At 45.4% G+C, this 21,969-nt stretch overlaps 1 protein-coding gene across 1 annotated transcript; it reads right to left on the bottom strand.

The window, feature by feature from the left end:
* Positions 1-9,638: 9,638 nt before the first annotated feature.
* Positions 9,639-14,247, bottom strand: LOC105168136 (zinc knuckle (CCHC-type) family protein). The gene is given in 9 exon segments (XM_011088085.3): positions 9,639-9,944; positions 9,946-10,223; positions 10,740-10,842; positions 11,607-11,699; positions 12,150-12,282; positions 12,811-12,899; positions 13,033-13,195; positions 13,719-13,774; positions 13,943-14,247. Coding segments are annotated over 9 exon segments (1,200 nt in total). The 5' UTR covers positions 14,174-14,247; the 3' UTR covers positions 9,639-9,890.
* Between the last annotated feature and the right edge of the window lie 7,722 nt (positions 14,248-21,969).

Genomic DNA, 21,969 nt, shown 5'->3' with positions numbered 1-21,969 from the left:
ATCCCTACGAACATGTAGCAGCCTTCGACATGGTGATGAACTTATACGGACAGCCAAGCCCGATCATGGCCAAATTGTTCGCGACCACATTGACGGGAAAAGCGCAAGAATGGTTCACCAACTTGCCTCGGGGGAGCATTGATTCGCATGAACAAATGATCCAAAAATTCTCCTTCCACTTTGCGAGCCGGAGGAAACAAAAGAGGTCTGCCACCCACTTATTTACTATACGGCAGAGAGAGGACGAGACATTGAAGAGCTTCGTGGGGAGATTTAACAACGAAATGATAGAGATCTAGGATCTACGCATAGATATGATGGTCAGTATCCTGATTCATGGCTTGAAAAAAGGTCCATTCGCGTCTGCACTTGCACGCGACCCGCCAAGAGATGCCGAGCAACTTATGGCTCTAGCCCAGAAATATATCGATGAGGAGGAGATGAATGCGATGAAGGACTACGAGAGGAAGGAGCGTGAACAGATGTACAAAAGAACTAACGAGGCGAGAGAGGCCGGGGGGAGTAGGCAAAAGCAAGAAAAACAAAGGGAACCCAAGTACATTCCCAAATATCACAACTACACCCCACTGCCAATGTCACGGGAAAAGGTGTTGATGATGGTCGAGAATACGAATGTTCTCAAATGGCCGAGGCACACCAGGTATACCCCCTCCAAAAAATTCTCTAACAAATACTGCAGGTTTCACCGGGAAAGGGGGCACAACACGGAAGAATGCTTCCAATTAAAAGATGAAATTGAGAGGTTAATGAGACAGGGGTACTTTAGAGATCGAGTCCCTCACAATTGCAAAGCGGGCAGGGAAGAGCCCAGGAGAAGCAGGTCGAGGAGCCGAGACCGGAACCCGGGACCTTCGAAGTCGACACACGCCCCAACCACCGGAAATAATGCGCCAACTAAAGGAGTAATCTACACGATTGCAGGGGGTTCTAGCTCGAATAGCTCGAACAGAGATAGGAAGAGATGCGCCCGGACTATGAATTCAAGCCGAGGAAAAGAGTTCGTGCTGAAGGTGGAAGAAGAGGAAGCCATTTCCTTCAACAGCTCTGATAAACCACAAGAGACTGGGGAGATGAACGACCCAATCGTCATCAGGCTCGACATAGCGAATTTCACAGTTCACAAGGTCTTGGTGGATAGTGGGAGTTCTGCAGATATCATCTTCAAAAGTGTGACCGACAAAATGGGCTTACAAAATCTTCGGTTAGAGCCGGTCAAAACACCGCTAGTCGGATTCGGCGGAAGTGAAGTGACGTCTTTAGGAATGATCGAGTTGCCAGTGTCCATAGGAGACGAACCCAAACGGAGGACTACAATGGTAAAATTCTTGGTAGTGGACACACCCTTCGCGTACAATGTGATATTGGGCAGGCCAGGATTGAATTTGTTCAGGGCGGTCATCTCCACTTACCATATGAAGGTGAAATTTCCCAACGGATCGAGGGGTTGGAGAGGTAGCATGCGACCAGAAAGAGGCCCGAAAATGCTACAATTTATCATTGAAGGGAGAACCCGAGGCGAAGAAGAGAAAGGTCAAGGAGGACGCTGAACCACGACCCTATGAGTCTGAACATCTAAAGCCCAACGAGGAATACAAAGTCGTACGGCTCACCCCCGAGGAGCCTGACAAAACCACCAGGATAGGTGTGAGCATGAAGGAGAGGGAGATGGCGATGATTGAATTTCTAAAGGAGAACATGGACGTGTTCGCATGGGGTCCGTCTGATTTCACGGGGATCGACCCGGGAGTGATCGTGCATAGACTAAACGTAGATCCAGCAATGCGACCCGTGCGGCAGAAGAAGAGATCATTCGGGAGCGACAAAAACGAAATCATCCGAAAGGAAGTGGACAAGTTGCTCAATGCCGGGTATGTAGCGGAGATTCAATATACTGATTGGCTATCTAACGTGGTGCTTGTCCCCAAGTCCTCTGGGAAATGGTGAATGTGTGTGGACTTTACAGATCTGAACAAGGCGTGCCCAAAAGATCCCTACCCGTTGCCTCGGATCGACGTCATGGTGGATTCTACAGCAGGTTACGAGATGTTCTCGATGATGGATGCGTACCAGGGGTATCACCAGATCCACATGGCAGAGGAGGATAAAGATAAGACTTCTTTCATCACGGAAAAAGGAATCTTTTGTTATAACATGATGCCTTTCGGTTTAAAGAATGCAGGAGCCACATACCAGCGCCTGGTTAACAAGATGTTCGGGGACCTGCTCGGAAAAACGATGGAGGTGTACGTGGATGACATGCTCGTAAAGAGCAAGAGGTCGCAGGATCACCTCGCGGATCTCGCCCAGGCATTCGCTATCATGAGATCATACGGGATGAAACTCAATCCAGACAAATGCACATTCGGAGTAGGTGGAGGTAAGTTTTTAGGATATATGGTCAGCGAACGGGGGATCGAAGCTAACCCGAAAAAAATTCAGGCCATCATGAATCTGCGATCCCCGACCACGATCAAAGAGGTTCAGAAGTTGACAGGGAAAATCACCTCCCTCGGCAGGTTTATTTCGCGATCAGCAGACAAAAGTCTCCCCTTTTTCAGGGTTTTGAGGAAGCCCAAAAACTTCGAATGGAATGAGGAGTGTGAGAAGGCTTTGCAAGAGTTGAAGGAGTACCTGACAACCCCTCCCTTATTAGCAAACCCGAAGGAGGGTGAAGAACTGTTCCTTTACCTGGGCGTATCGGAGCATGCGGTCAGTTCGGTGTTAGTAAGAGAAGAGGGAGGCCAACAGAATCCCATCTACTACGTGAATAAAATGCTCCAAGGAGCCGAGTTAAGATACACGGAGGTGGAAAAGTTAGCGCTTGCGCTGGTGGTCACCGCTCGAAAGCTACGACCATACTTCCAATCACATAGAGTGATCGTGCTAACGAATTACCCCCTGAAGCACGTGATGTCGCGACCCGAAGCGTCAGGTCGACTAATCAAGTGGACGGTAGAGTTGGGGCAACATGACATAGAGTATCGACCTAGGACGGCCCAAAAAGCGCAAATACTAGCAGACTTTGTGATAGAACTAGCAAGTGAACCCAATTTACCCATAGTGGTCGAGGAGCGAACCTCCAAATGGATGCTGCACGTAGATGGAGCGTCGAACGCCAACAGTGGAGGAGCAGGAGTATGGATACAGGGACCGAAGGGAGTCGAGATCGGAGCAGCTATTCGTCTGGCCTTCCCCGTGACCAACAATGAAGCTGAGTACGAAGCGCTTATACTGGGACTAGAGCTCGCCTTCCAGGCGGGCGCCAAAGATTTGGAGGTGTTCACGGACTCTCAGCTAATTGCGCTGCAGATCGAAGGAACATATGAGACGAGGGAGAAAACCATGACATCTTACAAAGAGATCGCTCAGCAGTGGATGAGAAAATTTGACAGATCTTCGGTTTTGCAGGTCCCTAGAGCAGAAAACGACAAGGTGGATGCCTTATCCAAATTCGGGGCCGCCATGGATGGAATTGGAGATCGCAAGATTACTGCTCTGGTTCGAGCGCAACCAAGCATCGCAAGCGGGGCAGAGGTTCAGACGATCGCAGAACCCAAATCATGGAAGGACGAGATTGCCAAATATCTTGAAGACGGCACCCTGCCTGTTGACCCCATTGCCGCTAAGAGAGTCAAATTCAGAGCCACCCGATTCACCATGTTGTCAGGACAGCTCTATAAACGAACAGTTGATGGACCTCTCCTGAATTGCTTAGACGAGGAGAGAGCTCTATATGTCATGTGAGAGATTCATGAAGGGAGTTGCGGTAACCACTCTGGAGCGAGGTCGTTGGCGCAGAAAATAATACGTCAAGGATGCTATTGGCCTACGATGGTAAAGGATTTCAAAGAGCTAGTGAAGAAATGTGAAAGCTGCCAAATATATGCATCCCTGATACACCAACCTGCGACCCCGGTGGAACCAATCAAAATAACCTGCCCATTCGACCAATGGGGGATCGACATCGTTAGACCTTTTCCCCCAGCACCAGCCCAGAAAAAATTTATCATTGTGGCGGTGGAGTACTTCACCAAATGGGTCGAAGCGGAAGCGGTCGCGAAGATATCCGAGATTGAAGTCATCAACTTCATTTGGAAAAACATCATCTGTAGGTTTGGTCTGCCTCGCATACTAATTTCTGACAATGGGACGCAATTCCAGGGGAAAAAGATCACGGGATGGTGCAAGGAGCTTAAGATCGCACAGCACTTCACAGCAGTTGCGAACCCACAAGCCAATGGACAAACAGAAGTGACCAACCGAACAATCCTCCATCATTTGAAAACACGGCTAGACAATAAAGTATCATGGGTGGACGAACTACCAGGGGTCCTATGGGATTATAGAACAACACCTCGAACCGCAACAGGGGAGACGCCATTCTGCTTAGTATATGGAACGGAAGCTATCATCCCAGCAGAGATCGGGGAAGAGTCCCAGAGAGTGGCACTGTATGATCCCGAGGCTAATCAACAGGAGCGAAGCTTTGATCTCACTGTGATCGAGGAAAAGAGAGACGCGGCGTACGCAAGGATTCTGCACCACAAGGATTGATGATGAGAAGCCAGGGTCGAAGAGTTCGACCGCGACAGCTCCAGGTGGGGGATCTCGTGCTCAAAAAGGTCGAAGTCTCAAAGCATGTAGGCAAACTAGAACCCCCGTGGGAGGGGCCATTCAAAGTAGTGGAGATCAAAAAGAAAGGGACGTATAGGCTGCAGGACATGCAGGGACGGAATTTGCCACGACCGTGGAACATCCAGAACTTAAAAAGGTTCTACGCGTAAATCTGAACACTCGAACTGCTGGGAGATTGCACACCAAGGAGCCTGTGAAAGGCCATCAACTACTGGGAGATCGCACACCAAGGAGCCTGTGAAAGGCCATCAACTGCTGAGAGATCGCACACCAAGGAGCCTGCGAAAGGTCGTCAACGAAGACTTCTAGCAGATTACCAGATTGTATAATTAAAGGTTAGGAGGATTGTGTCCATGATTGAACGTTGTTATTGTTTAAACATTTGTACCCACTGTAAATTCATTTAACTTGGTTTATAAAACTATGTGCACCTTTTCTATGCCCTTTCGTGCTCATCTGTATGCCAATTCGCCGAAACTAAACGCGAACTGAAAAAGACGCGTCCAAAAATGCGAACTGAAAAGACGCATTCAAAGCTAAACGCGAACTGAAAAAGACGCGTCCAAAAATGCAAACTGAAAAAGACGCATTCAAAGCTAAACGCGAACTGAAAAAGACGCGTCCAAAAATGTGAACTGAAAAAGACGCATTCAAAGCTAAACGCGAACTGAAAAAGACGCATTCAAAGCTAAACGCGAACTGAAAAAGACGCGTCCAAAAATGCGAACTGAAAAAGACGCATTCAAGCTAAACGCAAACTGAAAAAGACGCGTCCGAAATGCGAACCGAAAAAGACGCATTCGAATAACATTTCGGAGGACAAAAACTCCTAGTATGCGAAGGCAAAATATTGTATGCAAAGGCATAAACCGATTACGAAGACATCAGATCAAAGGAGTAATCTCATTAATGAATTGAACATTTACAGGTTCGCTATGCCCCACGGATCGATCCCCCAAAAATGTACAAGTTAGTTTCCCGGTATGTATCGAGGGGAAGAAGGGGTCATACAAAAAGAGGAGGTCATACAAAAAAGACCAAAAAATCCTATCAAAAAGAAGGGAGGAGTTTAAGCAGCTTCGTCGTCATCTTTGCCCTCCGCCTCGGCTTCCATCTCCGCACGCAGGACCATGAATTTGTCATCCTTCAGTTCGGGGTCCGGAGGATAGGGTTGAAGATCACCATCAAGAGTGATATCCAATAGGCTGCGATCAAAAGACTCTTGGAACCCGCTGAGTTTTTCGATTTGGTACTCGCAGGTCTTATAACCTTTGGCAAACGAGTCAGTAGATTTGAGTTCCAAGGCAGTCGTAAAAGTGTCCGTCTTCAGGAAATCACGGACAGCAGCCATCCGAGAATCAGCCAGGAGTTTTTGGTGCTCCTCCAGAGAGATGCGACCGGACTGGCCTTCCTCAAAACCCCGAGCATGACCTTCTGCCAGTCCGGCCTCCCGACCAGCATCGAATCCCTCTTTCCTGCCTTCAGCCAAGGCAACTTCCCTTTCAGATATGGCGATCTCCCTCTCCTTCCTAGCGACGTTGAGCTCGCCCGACAAGCGTTTAATCTGCTCAGCATAGGACAACAGTTCATCCGCATGCTTCAGTGCCTGGTTGTCCAGATCCACCACTCGGGCCTGAAGCTCTTGCACCTTCTTATCAGACTTGATGTAGTTCTTGCGATAAGATGTGCATTTCAACGACAAGCTCCGGAGAAATGTTAGACCCTGCAAGACCATTGTTATATGAGTTTGGGTAGATAGGGGCAGCCTGGGGATAGAAATTTACTTGTAGCATAGCATGGGCTCCGAATTGCTCGACCCGAACAGGATTGGTCATTACCAGGGAGCCTTGATCGCGAAGTGAGGTCAGTGAGTTATACACATCAAAAGGCTCCCCCTCGGCCTCAGCAAAAAGCACCGTGCTAGTGGAGCCATCCCACCTCGAAGGCTTCACCCGGGAGGCGTCAGGCTGCGACTGAGAGCCCGCTGCAAACCCCCGGGCCTCCTCCCAATGCAAAGCAAGCTGCTCCAGCTTCAGAAACTTGTCCCGCTCATCTTCTTGGCTGGACTTGACCGCAGCTTCCCGAGCCATCCTGCTCAGACTCTTAGGCCGTGGGGACGGAGATTTTGGAGGATCAGAAGGACCCGCCGACTCCTTCCCCTTCGAATCTTCCTCATGCCCATGTTTCAGCGAAGACCGTTTCCTTTTTTTCGGTTTCTCCCAACCAGCCCTCTCCGGCTTCTCAGACTCCACCCCTTGATCGACGCTGATAGTATCCAAGTTCAACTCCAGGTCGTTGGAGTTATATCCGAGAAGAGGTAGAGAGGGAGTCCCTTCGCTATCGACAAGGATAGGCTGGCGGTCAGTAGGACCTGGCGACACACGGACTTGTGACGGAATGGGCGCTGGAGGAAGATCCTTGGGGGGAAGAGGACCCTTAGCAGTTTGATCCTTAGCAGAGGTGGAGGCGACCTGTTTCCCCTTGGCCTTCGCCTTATCCATTTTGTTCGCAGCCGCTTGCATCCGTAGGGCATTACGCGAACTCATGATGATACTATCTGCAAGACGGACAGACACGTAAGCGTGGTAAAACAGGACGATCAGAACAGCGAAAGAAGAGAAAATCACCTAAGGACTCTTCAATGTGGAAGGACGCAGGAGAAAGCCCAGAAAGTTATAAAACTTTCTCAGAGAGAAGCTTCTTGGGGTCATACTTATAGGACGTTAGACTCCTTATTTGGTCACCTTCTAACCCCCCTCCACTAGTTTTTTTTGGAAGAGGTTTATACTTGGTCCACTCGTTTTTAAAGGGCCAGACACCTCTAGGAGGTCGAATAAAAATATAGCTATCTAACCAGACCCCTACATTCGACTTCAGGGCGCTCAGATACCCACACTCGGGCTTGGCCGAAAGGTAGAAAAAACCTCTACTCCCAGACCGCTTGGAGGTGGTGAAAGTATACAGACTCCAAAAATTGTCAAAACTGGGTTCAAAACCTAAGAATTGCATTATTACAACAAAAAGGATGATATGGGTAATAGAATTTGGGGAAAGTTGCATAGGACATAACCCCAACTTATTCAAAATCGCGGCCACAGGAGGAGCCAAGGGAAACCGGAGTCCGGCGTCAAGGTGTTTAATAGAAAAAAGCACTAAAACCCTCGGGGGGACGGTGCATGCGATCGAAAGTGGCAGGGATGATGATGTCGTAATCGGACGGAATATGGTACTTTTCTCTGATCCTAAGAACCGAGGTCGTTACCTTACTAACCAGGGCTTCCCAAGGGTTTTTGGCGAGCCTATCCTGGAACCTAGCGAGAACAGATGGGCCAGCGGCTTATCATGAAGCTTGGAAATAGGAAACTGCTTGTTTCTTTTCGGAGAGGTAGAGAAGGACCCATGAGCAGACCCCGACACAGACTTAGAGGCAGAACCAGACTCGGACCTAGACACGGACTCAGACGCAGACACAGTGGGAATGGCAGCGGATCCCGAACCAGGACGTGACTTAGAGTTCGAGTTAGAGCTGGAAGACATCGTACCTTAGAACAGGATGGCTCTGGAAGCTGCTGATCGAATTCGAACTTCAGGCTGTAAAGAGCGGACGCAGAAAGTCAGTATGTGGGGCAGGCGAAACGTTTTGAATGCGGGAAGTATTTATAGACAAAATACCCTCGGGATACGAGCCACAGAACAAACCGATGAGACGGGGACACGTGTCCGCAGTGACGGTTCGACTTCCTCATAGGCACGAGCGCGCACTTTGAGAAAGTGAGGGAGTAATGATGAGTATCCAAATACCGCACCTACAAAAGAACCAAAACGCCCCTCATTAAGGGCATTATAGTCATTTCGCGATCAGGATCCGCGTACGTTGTAGCAGGCGGGTCGCAGTTGACCCGACCCGGATCGCATACACCGACCGAAGACCCGGACAGGGACCACCGTTCGATCAGAACGTGCACCGACGAGATGAGGCCACGTGGCCCAGTACTTGATGTACAACTGTGTTCTATAAATAGACCCCGACGCACCATAAATGAGGTAACTGATACGTATTAATTGAGACCGAATTTCTGGATCGAACCTATTTCTCTCGATCAATCTAACTTGAGCGTCGGAGGGTCATTGTCGGGGACGTGCCCGACGAGCTCACAGTTCGTGTTTTTATTCTCAGGGAACCCAAAATCTGGTCTTGGACGAATTGGCATTCTGTGTGGAGATCGAATCTCGAGATCGCATTATTCGACCCAGATCAGACTTCATCAACAAAGGTTATTTTTTCTGTCTCCATTTGAAAAAATATGGAATATGAAGCCTTCTGTTGGTCACTTTTGAGTATTTGGATGTGTCTGCTATGTATTTGTTCCTGCTCATTGACGTAGAAAAATGGAAAAAGAGGCTATTAGTTTGTCTTTGTAGGGTACGACAGGATGGTCACTGTTGCGACCCAACAACAAGGAAATGCTACACATCTCGAAATGTTGTGTTCGATGAAGCTTTTTCTTAGTGGTCCCCTAGCAAGGAAGTACCACTAGATTCCAGTGTCCTCGAAGAGGCGTAGAAGACTCTCAAATAAAGCTGATTTCAGAAAAAATTGAAGTTGCAAATAGTGACCAAGACGTAAAAGAAGGCGCTCCCAAAATCCTTGGCAAACAAGAGTGTACCAGAGACAAAAAGAAAAATGCGGACCAATCCAACCGATAGTAGAAACTCCTCTCAGAAGATTAATGAAAACTTGCAAGTCAAATCTACTATTTAGGAGATGTGGGTTAGTGGGTGTATTGCTTCTTGTTAGTGGTAACATGGAGCATTTTACCATTATTATTTTGCCTATATAAGGGCTTAAGTGTCATTCAATTAAATCACTTCTTGGTAAGCATTTCCTGCGTCTTCAATTCAATAGCAATCTTTGAAGTCATTTTGCTTTTGTTTATTAATATTTCGTTGCTTTAATTGTTAACATAAATAGCATTTCACTGTGAAGCAAAGTTGTGTGTGACTGTTTCTTTCAACAATGACATCAATATTAGGCCATTGAGACAACTACGAGACACTCTTGGACAGTTCTTGGAGCAATTACATAATCTGGTCGAAACTGAAAATCAGAAGCCTCAAGTGTTTCTCCATGCTATCTAAAGTTAACCCGACTTTTTGAGCCACAGGTTGCTTAGTAAAAAGAATTACTCCTATCAATCTTCCAGACAGTCCTCATTTTCTATGTGGACAAGTCCTTATGTTATGCCCTTTTGCTCGGCAGACACGACATGTATAATTCCTTCTAGAGACAGTTTGATCTTCACCCACAACAGTTGAGTCTACTTCAGCCAGTTGTGGACACGTTCTCTGGTTATGCCCACTTTGTCCACATATCCTGCAACGGTGATTCCTATGAATCGCGTCCTTTCTGTCATTTGATTTTGATCTTGGACATGTTCTTCGGTTGTGCCCTTTTTCCCCACACAGCCGACATCTGAATCGTCTGTCAGTTACTTTGTCCTGAACTTCTGGACAATAGTTTCTCCGGTGACCCTCAAGTCCACAATTTCTGCAGTAAAATTTTATACCTGCAAAAACAACATTGAATTGAAGGAGCGGAATTAAACACTAGAAACTAGTTAACATGACTTGAATGAATGAAATCTCGAGACATATTGATGACGATTACATTCTTATTTGAAACACTTACACAAAATCTCATGATAAATGTGGCTCTAATGCAACTTATATTTAATTTATGATATATAACTACGTAAGATTTTGCACAGACAAATCTTCCATGGAACAACGTTAACTAACCAGTTAATATAACAAATAAGATGCAACTATCATAGTAGGAAAGAGCATGGAAGATCAAAACTAAGTTAATTGTTTGCTGACTTTCATGGACAAAATTGTTGTTGCCAGGATTACTCCAAATTTGACAGGGTTCCGGTTTTTGCTTCTCTTTGGTTAATACAAATGTTGAAGACAGGAAAGAGAAGAAAAGCGCCTTGCCTTGGAATTCTGACAACCAATTAAAAGGCACAACAAAATAGCAAATGAAGCAGGCTTAAGTGAGAAAGTGTTGTGATCAAACGGACCTCTCATTGCTTTGCTTCTCTTGCGACGATTTTCTGGATCAGAAAAGTAGCTTTTCATGGAATCGGAAGCCCGCTTCCTAGCATCAGGAGTACCCTTAGTTTTCTGTTAAGGGGATCCAGAGAGACGAAATGTGCAGCAGAATATTATGAAAGGGAGACATGACAAAAACAAATAAGACGTCAAGCTGAAATATTGACAGAATGGATAACAATAACAACATAGAATGAAAGCCATGATTTCTTACAAGCATAATCTTTTTGTGCATGTATTCCATACAGCTACAGCACACTAGTGAAGCTAGAAATTTTTCTTTCAGAGTCGGGTTTAATCAAGAGCTGAGTGGACTTTAGTCAAATGTTATCACTTATCAAGATAATCAAGAGTGAGATATGTTTATTTTTCTCAAAACTAAACGAAAAATAATGTAAAGTAACAAAATAAACTAAAAGTAAGACGATTTTAACTTTTTCAAGACGCAAAAGCATGGACTCCATGTTCCCAAGAGACCAATATCTTTCCAAGTTATGCGTGGTGAACTTGTCAAAGTTGCATGCTATAAGAATGCAAGTTCAGGAGAGAGAACAGATAAAATTACACACATCAGTTGTCAATGACTTACCGAAACAATAGAAGAACATTTCAATGCTAAGCAACCAAATTCAATGAGAATTTCAAGGAATGGAGGTTATTTGCAGCGAATTAACTTTTAATTTTTTTTAAGAATGTCAATAATTCAGTCACCAGCCCTGCCTTCGCTTGTCCCAGAAAAGAACTCAGCCCCACAGGTTAAAGCCGAAAGCAAATCATCACTGAAGTTTCAGTAACCTATGAATACTGCAAACTCATCATTAAAAAGTAGAACAAACCTTAATAGCAGCCACTCTTTGTGCATGAAGCTTAGGATCCTTGTGAATTATCTTCATCCTCTTACTAAATATTCCAGTTTTGGCATTGAGGCTCTGCAAACATCCAACTAAACAAAGAAGATTAAATTTCATGATCTGTCTGATAGATTAGAAAGACCAAATCTTCTGTGCATGGATGGTTTTTTTGAAATATTTGCAATTATATAGTCAGAGAACGTCAAAAGTATCAAACAGATTTCTCTTATATTTGAGAGAGAGACGGAGGGGCAAGATGAATAGTTCCACTGATCAGTGATTAACTATTGAACTTGCGACCAGCAAGAGGATCAAGAACAGAGAAATATCACGGTCATTGAGCACTTTAGTTTTCACATGTTTAGACAATCACTTAACGCTACTCATTTGACTGGTTACTCCAAAGCATCAGAAATTTTACTTCCATAATATCCAATGTGTCCTAGACTCATAGAAAGATGGAACAAGACGGTAGAGAATAATTTAATGAGTCAAACAGAGCAAACTTCTATATAAAGGTTGACTAACTTTTAATGATCGGCTGATCTTCAAATTAACTTCAGGAGCAGAGGATTGATAGACACGTTTGGGTTTTCTCCTCACTTCCAGCTTTATATCCAAGTTGTCGACTTCATCATCTTCCTTAACTTTCAGGGGAGAGCTGGAATATTTGTGACATTTAATCATTCATAGAAGTGAAAACAAAAAAAATCACAGTATCTAACCATCTATGAAATACCATATATATCATGAAACAGAACTTGCTGAGAAATTTTAACTGCCACAGAGTTTCACATAAAGAAACAGATAAAGACAAGAAAGGTGATATAACTCAAACAGATATATTAGAGTTATAATCAATAAAGTCATCCAGACTAGAAATAAGGTTGGATTTGATTAGCAATTTTTTCCAGAGTGAAAAGGGAATTAGACCATACAGCATAACATATTTTAAATTTCCATACAATTATCCACTATTTGCAATCGATCAAAAAGGGTGAACTATGATATAACTTGAACTACTGCTCATGAGGTATATTTTTGTTCAAGTATGAATAGAGTTGTCAGTCGTAAATACAGCATAAAGCATAAATCAACAGATGATGCCAAAATGGCGAACTAGTAGGATACATTATATTACACTATATAGGAAGTTAAATAAAATTTGCAAGGACGTGAAAGAATTTACACTGAGCGGGCTTTCTCCCATGGTCGTTCATCAATTGACTCCTCCCAGATAACACAATCTCCGAGGCACTGATTGCAGGTAACTAGGCCCTGTTACATATTAAGAACACATAGGAAGCAAACCATGTCCAGAGTAAGGATTGCAAAATTTACACAAAGATAAGTGAGACAGATGATTGCTTAATGTTCTTTATTTAGACACATAAAAGTAGATACTAATCACCTTTCCATTACATAGTGAACAATCCAATCTGGATCTTTCTATCCCGCATTCTGCACATGGGGTATAACCTCTTCCCCTGCAACTTGGGCAAGGTAATTCTCGAATATACTGCCCATTTGGACCAAACCATGATCTTGGGTTGGATGCAGCTGAAGCAACCTTCCTAAATTAAAAAGGACCTTCCTATTAATAGCCTCTACAAATAATCGATACAAAGGACTATCTGCAAAATAGAATTTATTGCGAATGAAATATTTTGGGTGCGTCAACTGTCAATCTTGAAGACTTTGGTTCATAGATAACACTAGTGAAACGTTTCTGCATTGCCAAAGTTCAATTACGCATATTCCTTGCAAAATTTGCCATTACACAGAATATATAATGTACTTTTACGGTTATGCCTCCAAGTAATTCTCCAGACGACCGCACAAACTATTTCTTCAGTGATAATTTACCTTGCGATAAAAGGAGCAAGTTCATTTTCACGATGAAGAAAATGGAAGTACAATAGTTCCACAATCAATTTCTAGCAACCCAGTTTAATAACACCTTTAACGCACAGAATGTCATATATGAACAGACATGCATCATATACATAGACAACGCCGTAAACCAAGAATGGAAAGGACAAAAGATAATATTACGAAAATAAAAATGAAAATAAAACACCAAGAATGTGCAAAGACCTTGGTTGTAAATCAACAGCAAGTCCAAATAGCTCTTCAGAAGGATCATAGCCCAACTGCAAAATAGAACACATCCAATGATACCACCTCAGAATTTAAGAAACTGAAGACTGAACACTAGCAAGCAAGAACACAACTTTTTCTTTATTTTTGTTGTAAGGCACAACGAAATAGTAACGTGTGTGTGCGTGTGTTTGTAGTGAAGAAACAGGCTAACAATTTACTTGCGGTTGTTTGGAAGCTGCAGTATTATCATCGCTGCCGGAAGAAGAGGAGATGGGGGAAGTAACAAAGTTCAATTTTCTCTTGGAATGCGACGATATCCAATGACGAAGGTTCTTGTGGCTGTGCCTCAACTGAGGAACGATCACCCGAGATGATGATGATGATGACCACATAGAATACATTATATTTTCACTTTTTACACTGTAGAAAAAGAAAGAGAGAAAAAACATTTCTTGGACTCCATGGATAGCTAGCTAGCAGAGAGGAGAGAGATATTGAATGGGTGGACGGAAGATGAATGTGTGGCCAGTATTTGAAGCAGACGGGGGGCTGCTTTTCTCAGCTTCACAAAATCTTTTACTGTTATACTTTTCTTTCCTTAAACCAATTTTTCTTACCCATGAGAACTGACCAGATTCAAAATGAGGTAAATTTAACACTGAGGTGAACCCATATGAAAAGTGTGGGATAATTACACTTTTGGTCCCCAAGCATTACCACTTATTCAATTTTGGTCCTCCAATATAGATGTGTTACAGTTTTAGCTCTCAAACATCTATTTTTTTTTTACATTTTTTGTCTCTGCCATCATTTTTCTATCAAATTTGACAAAGGAGCTTCATGTGTGACTCACATGAGGCGGAGAATGGAGGGAAATTAACAAATTTTTCCCTCCAAATTGAATGTCTTCCATTATTCTTTGTTTTCTATGTTATTATGCTTATTTCCATACACCTGAACACCATTTTTTTTCCTCTCCAAAAGCTTCAAAATGAGTAAATAAAATATGTCCATAAGAACTATAGATATAATGCCCAACAAAATTTGAAATCTATAATGCATAAAACTGCCTAACAAAATTTGTAATGCATAAATTTTGGGAATTGAGTAAACAAAATATGCCCAACAAAAGCAACTCTAAATATAATGCATAAAATCTGTAGTAAAAATATGCATATAAGAACTGCAAAACTGCCCATAAAACTATTGAAAATCTGAAACTAAACATTAACGATATTGGCACAATGCTTAATGTCACAAAAGCTGTCTTAACCATAAACAAAAACAAAAAAAAAAATTGTCTTAATACAAACATAAATATTGACTAAACTGTGATGTCCTTGAGGAACTCCTATTTCCAGCAGGCATTGTAGAAGCACTTCTTGAGGCAACTATGGATTGGGACTGAGTAGATGATGAAGCTCCAGCAGTTAAAGAATTGCTGTTACTGAGTTTGAGAAAGTTGATCTAAGGTTTGAGAGAGTGAGGAAGTTCACTCCACCTTCGACAATCACAGAGTATGATTGTTGGTTGTAGACTGATTAATCTGTAATTTTAAATAATTAGAAACTTAATTCCTAAAACAATTAGAAGTTTAAAATATTTATTTATGTAAGTCAGTACCTTTAATGTAGCAAAATTGATTCTGGTTGACTTTGCAGGGTGTCTGAATTAAGATCCTTTAACCTGCATGAATGAGAATAATTAGAATAAATAATGTAATGTTTGTATATTACAACCTATGATAAATTTTACCTGTAATTGTGGTATGCTAGTGCCTGCTTTGTTTGACATTGGTTCCTTGCTCTTGGACAACTGAGTGTCCTGCCTACCATCTCTTGCAACTTCCTGTGTAATTGAGTGAGTATCAACTCCATCCCTCATAGGTGCAGATGCATCATGTGACCCCTGTTCTTGAAGTTTTTGTTTTCTTTTTTTACAACTCTTGTGATCCGGGTCGAAATATGCGATCTCGTGATGCGATCTCCACTCGACGCGCCTATTCGTCCAAGACCAGATTTTGGGTCCCTGAGAATGAAAACACGAACTGTGAGCTCGTCGGGCACGTCCCCGACAATGACCCTCCGACGCTCAAGTTAGTTTGGTCGAATGAAATTGGTTCGATCTAAGAGTTCGGTCTCAATTAATGCGTATCAGTTACCTCATTTATGGCGTGTCGGGGTCTATTTATAATACACAGTTGTACGGTAAGTACTGGGCCACGTGGCCTTATCTCGTTGGTGTGCGTTCTGATCGAACGGTGGGGATTGCCCGGGTTTCCAGTCGGTGTGCGCGATCCGGGTCGGGTCCCGCGCGACCCGCCTGTTACAATATTCGCGGATCCTGCCCTTGAAATGACTGTAATGCCCTTAATGAGGGGTGTTTTGGTCCTTCTGCAGGTACAATATTTGAGTACTCATCATTACTCCCTCACTTTCTCAAAGTGCGAGCTCGCGCTTTGAGGAAGTCGAATCGTCGCTGCGGACACGTGTCTCCATCCTATCCGTCTGCTCTGTGGCGCGTATCCCGAGGGGCTTTGCCTATAAATAATCCCAGCTTTCAAACATTTCTCCTGCCCCACATACTGACTTTCGGCGACCATCTTTACAGCCTGAAGTTCGAATTCGATCTGCAGCTTCCAGAGCCATCCTGTTCTAAGGTACGATGTCTTCCAGCTCTAACTCGAACTCTAACTCGCATCCTGGTTCTGGATCTGCTGGCATTCCTGTCTCTGGTTCGGAGTCCGTGTCTAGGTCTGGGTCCGGGTCTGCGTCTAAGTCTGTGTCTGGGTCGGCTCATGGGTCCTTCTCTACCTCTCCGAAAAGGAACAAACAGTTTCCTATTTCCAAACTCCATGATAAACAAGCTGGACCATCGGTTCTTGCTAGATTCCAGGATAGACTCACTAAAAACCCTTGGGAAGCTTTGGTTAGTAAGGTAACGACCTCGGTTCTTAGGATCAGAGAGAAGTACTACATCCCGCCTGATTATGACATCATCATTCCGGCCACCTTCGATCGTATGCACCGTCCCCCTGAGGGTTTTAGTGCTTTCTCCATCAAACACCTTGATGCCGGACTCCGGTTTCCCTTGGCCCCTCCTGTAGCTTCGATCTTGAATAAGTTGGGGTTATGTCCCATGCAACTCTCCCCTAATTCTATCACCCATATTATTCTTTTTGTGGTAATAATGCAATTTTTAGGTCTCGAACCTAGTTTTGACAACTTTTGGAGTTTGTATTCTTTCACCACCTCCAAGCGGTCTGGGAGTAGGGGTTTTTTCTACCTTTCTGCCAAGCCTGAATGTGGGTATCTGAGTGCCCTGAAGTCGAATGTAGGGGTCTGGTTAGATCGCTATATTTTTATTCGACCTCCTAGAGGTGTCTGGCCCTTCAAAAACGAGTGGACTAAGTATAAACCTCTTCCGAAAACTAGCGGGGGGGGCTAGAAGGCGACCAAATAAAGAGTCTAACGTCTTATAAGTATGACCCCAAGAAGCTTCTATCTGAGAAGGTCTTACAACTTTCTGGGCTTTCTCCTGCATCCCTCCACATTGAGGAGTCCTTAGGTGATTTTCTCTTCTCATGCTGTTCACCCTGTTTTGATTTATTGCGCTTACGTAGCCGTCCATCTTTGCAGATAGCATCATCATGAGTTCGCGGAACGCCCTCCGGATGCAAGCGGCCGCGAACAAAGTAGAGAAGGCTAAGGCCAAGGGGAAACAGGTCGCTTCTACCTCGACTAAGGACCAAACTGCGAAAGGCCCTGTTCCCCCTAAGGATCTTCCTCCAGCATCCATTCCATCGCAAGCCCAAGCGTTGCCTGTTCATACCGACCGCCAGCCCATCCTTGTCGACAGTGAAGGGACCCCATCTCTACCTCTTCTCGGATATAACTCCAGCGATCTGGAGTTGAACTTGGACACCCTCAGTGGAGACCTGGGGTTGGAATTTGATAAACCGGAGAGGGCTGGCTGGGAGAAAACGGAAAAGAGGAAACGGTCTTCGTTGAAAGGCGGGCACGAGGAAGGTTCGAAGGGGAAGGAGTCGGCGGGTCCTTCTGATCCCCCTGAATCTCCGTCTCCCCGGCCTAAGAGTCTGAGCAGGATGGCTCGAGAAGCTGCGGACAAGTGCAGCCAAGAAGACGAGCGGGAGAGATTTCTGAAGTTAGAGCAGCTTGCTTTACACTGGGAGGAAGCCCGGGCATTCACGGCGGGCTCTCGGTCGCACCCCTCGAAGCCCACAAGGTGGGACGGCTCCACGAGTTCGGTGCTTTTTGCTGAGGCTGAGGGCGAGCCTTTCGATGTATACAACTCGCTAACATCACTTCGCGATCAGGGTTCTTTGGTGACGACCAATTCTGTTCGGGTCGAGCAATTCGGCGCCCACGCTATGCTACAGGTAAACTTTTATCCCGACTGTCCTTATCTACCCGAACTCATATGTTAATGGTCTTGCAGGGTCTAACATTTCTCCGGAGCTTGTCGCTGAAATGCACCTCCTACCGCAAGAACTACATCAAAGCTGACAAGAAGGTGCAAGAGCTTCAGGCCCGAGTGGTCGAACTGGACAATCAGGCCCTGAAGCACGCGGATGAACTGTTGTCCTATGCCGAGCAGATCAAACGGTTGTCGGGCGAGCTCGACGTTGCTAGGAAGGAGAGGGAGATCGCCTTATCTGAAAGGGATGTTGCTTTAGCTGAAGGCAGGAAGGAGGGATTCGACGCTGGCCGCGAGGCCGGACTGGCTGAGGGCCACACGAGAGGTTTTGAAGAGGGCCAGTCCGGTCGCATCCCTCTCGAGGAGCACCAAAAACTTCTAGCAGACTCCCGTATGGCTGCTGTCCGCGATTTCTTGAAGACGGACACTTTCACGACTGCCTTGGAGCTCAAAACGACTGACTCGTTTGCCAAGGGCTATAAGACCTGCGAGTATCAAATCGAGAAACTTGGAGGGTTTTCAGAGTCTTTTGATCGCGGCCGGTTGGATATCACTCTTGATGGCGATCTCCAGCCTTATCCCCCAGACCCCGAATTGAAGGATGACGAGTTCATGGTGCTTCGCGCGGAGATGGAAGCTGAAGCCGATGCGGAGGGTAAAGATGACGAAGCTGCTTAGACTTTTTGATAGGATTTTTGGTCTTTTTTGTATGACCTCTTTTTGTATGACCCCTTCTTCCCCTCGATACATACTGGCTAACTTGTACATTTTCTGGGGGAATGGACTCATGGGTCATATCGAAACTGTAAATGTCCTATTCATCAATGCAACTTACTCTTTCTATCTGATGTTCTTCCTAACTGGCTTATGCTTTCGCATGCTACATTTTGCCTTTGCGTACTGGGAGTTCGTTTTCCGAGATGGTACTTGAATACACCTTTTCCAGTTTTGTCTGGGCACGCGTCTTTTTCAGTTCGCGCTTGGTTTGGAGTGCATCTTCTTCATATCGCATTTGGTTTAGAATGCGTCTTTTTCAGTTTGCATTTTTGGACGCGTCTTTTCCAGTTCGCGTTTTTGGACGCGTCTTTCTCAGTTCGCGTTTTGTTTCAAATGCGTCTTTTTCAGTTCGCATGTTTGGACGCGTCTTTTGCAATTCGCGTTTTTGGTCTTGGCAGATTGGCATATTGCGATTAGAAAAAGATAGACAACGAAATGAGTTTATAAACCACATGTGCATGAAAGAGCATAACAAAGATGCGCGTAATTTTATAAATCGAATTAACACGAGCTTATAGTGGATACAAATGTTTACACAATAGCATTGTTCAACTTGGTGATTCGGGGCACCGACCCCCTGACCTTTAATCTGCTATTCGGCCCTTTACAGGCTCTTGTTCGATCTCCTTGCTTATGGCCTTTCGCAGGCTCCTGTTCGATCTTCTTGTTGATGGCCTTTCGCAGGCTCCTGTTCGATTTTCTTGCTGGTGGCCTTTCGCAGGCTCCCGTTCGATCTTCTTGTTGATGGCCTTTTGCAGGCTCCTGTTCGATCTTCTTGTTGATGGCCTTTCGCAGGCTCCCGTTCGATCTTCTTGTTGATGGCCTTTCGCAGGCTCCTGTTCGACCTCCCTTTCTGCGATCTCGGTTCTACGCGTAGAACCTTTTCAAGTTCTGGATATTCCATGGTCGCGGTAGACTTTGCCCCTGCATGTCCTGCAACTTATACGTCCCCTTCTTTTTGATTTCCACCACCTTGAATGGTCCTTCCCATGGGGGTTCTAGTTTACCTACATGTTTCGAGACTTCGACTTTTTTAAGCACGAGGTCTCCCACCTGGAGTTCTCTCGGTCGAACTCTTCGGCCTTGGCTTCTCATCATTAACCCTTTGTGGTGCAGAATCCTTGCGTACGCCCCATCTCTCTTTTCTTCGATCATGGTGAGATCAAAGCTTCGTTCCTGTTGGTTAGCCTCGGGGTCATACATTGCCACTCTCTGAGATTCCTCCCCGATTTCTGCCGGAATGATTGCCTCCGTTCCATATACCAAGCAGAACGGGGTCTCTCCTGTTGCGGTGCGAGGTGTTGTCCTGTAAGCCCATAAGACCCCGGGTAGTTCCTCAGCCCATGATCCTTTACTGCCTAGCCGCGTTTTCAAATGATGGAGGATTGTTCGGTTGGTCACCTCCGTTTGACCGTTAGCTTGCGGGTTCGCGACTGCCGTGAAGTGCTGTGCGATCTTGAGCTCCTTGCACCATCCCGTGATCTTCTTCCCCTGAAATTGCGTCCCATTGTCGGAAATTAGTATGCGAGGCAGGCCAAACCTGCAGATGATATTTTTCCAAATGAAGTTGATGACTTCATTCTCAGATATTTTAGCAACCGCTTCCGCTTCGACCCATTTGGTGAAATATTCTACCGCCACGATGATGAATTTTTTCTGGGCTGGTGCGGGGGGAAAAGGTCCGACGATGTCGATCCCCCATTGGTCGAATGGGCAGGCTATTTTGATCGGCTCCACAGGGGTCGCAGGTTGGTGTATAAGGGATGCGTATTTTTGGCAACTTTCACATTTCTTCACTAGTTCTTTGGCGTCCTTTGCCATTGTGGGCCAATAGAATCCCTGACATATTATCTTCTGAGCCAGCGACCTCGCACCAGAGTGGTTACCACAGCTCCCTTCATGAATTTCTCGCATAACATATAGAGCTCTCTCCTCATCTAAGCACTTCAGGAGAGGTCCATCCACCGTTCGCTTATAGAGCTGTCCTGACAACATCGTGAATCGGGTGGCTCTGAATTTGACCCTCTTAGCGGCAATGGGGTCCAGAGGCAGGGTGCCGTCTTTCAGATATTTGGCGATTTCGTCCTTCCATGATTCAGGCTCTGCGACCGTCTGCACCTCCTTTCCGCCTGCGATACTTGGTCGTGCTCGAACCAGAGCCGTGATCTTGCGATCTCCAATCCCGTCCATGGCGGCCCCGAACTTGGATAAGGCGTCTGCCTTGTCATTTTCTGCTCTTGGGACCTGCAAAACCGAACATCTGTCAAATTTCTTCATCCATTGCTGAGCGATTTCCTTGTAAGCTGTCATGGTCTTCTCTCTCGTCTCATACGTCCCTTCGATCTGCAAAGCGATTAACTGGGAGTCCGTGAACACCTCTAAATCTTGGGCGCCCGCCTGGAAGGCGAGCTCTAGTCCCAGTACGAGTGCCTCGTACTCGGCTTCATTGTTGGTCACGGGGAAGGCCAGACGAACAGCTGCTTCGATCTCGACTCCCTTCGGTCCCTGTATCCATACTCCGGCCCCTCCACTGTTGGCGTTCGAGGCTCCATCTACGTGTAGCATCCATTTGGAGGTTTGTTCCTCGACCATTCTGGGTAGATCAGGTTCACCTGCTAGCTCTGTCACAAAATCTGCTAGTACTTGTGCTTTTTGGGCCGTCCTAGGTCGATATTCTATGTCATGTTGGCCCAACTCTACCGTCCATTTGATCAGTCGACCTGATGCTTCGGGTCGCGACATTATGTGCTTCAAGGGGTAGTTCGTTAGCACGATCACCTTATGCGATTGGAAGTACGGTCGTAGCTTTCGAGCGGTGACCACGAGTGCGAGCGCCAACTTCTCCATCTCCGTATATCTCAATTCGGCCCCTTGGAGCATTTTGCTTACGTAGTAGATAGGGTTCTGTTGACCTCCTTCTTCTCTCACCAACACTGAGCTTACTGCGTGTTCCGATACACCCAGGTAGAGGAATAGTTCTTCGTGTTCCTTCGGGTTTGCTAACAAGGGAGGGGTCGTCAGGTACTTCTTG

This window comes from Sesamum indicum, linkage group LG8 (genome assembly GCF_026168435.1).
Source record: "Sesamum indicum cultivar Baizhima isolate 11 linkage group LG8, ASM2616843v1, whole genome shotgun sequence".
In the NCBI taxonomy this organism is placed as follows: Eukaryota; Viridiplantae; Streptophyta; class Magnoliopsida; order Lamiales; family Pedaliaceae; genus Sesamum; species Sesamum indicum.
This window is presented reverse-complemented; position numbering and strand designations above follow the sequence as displayed.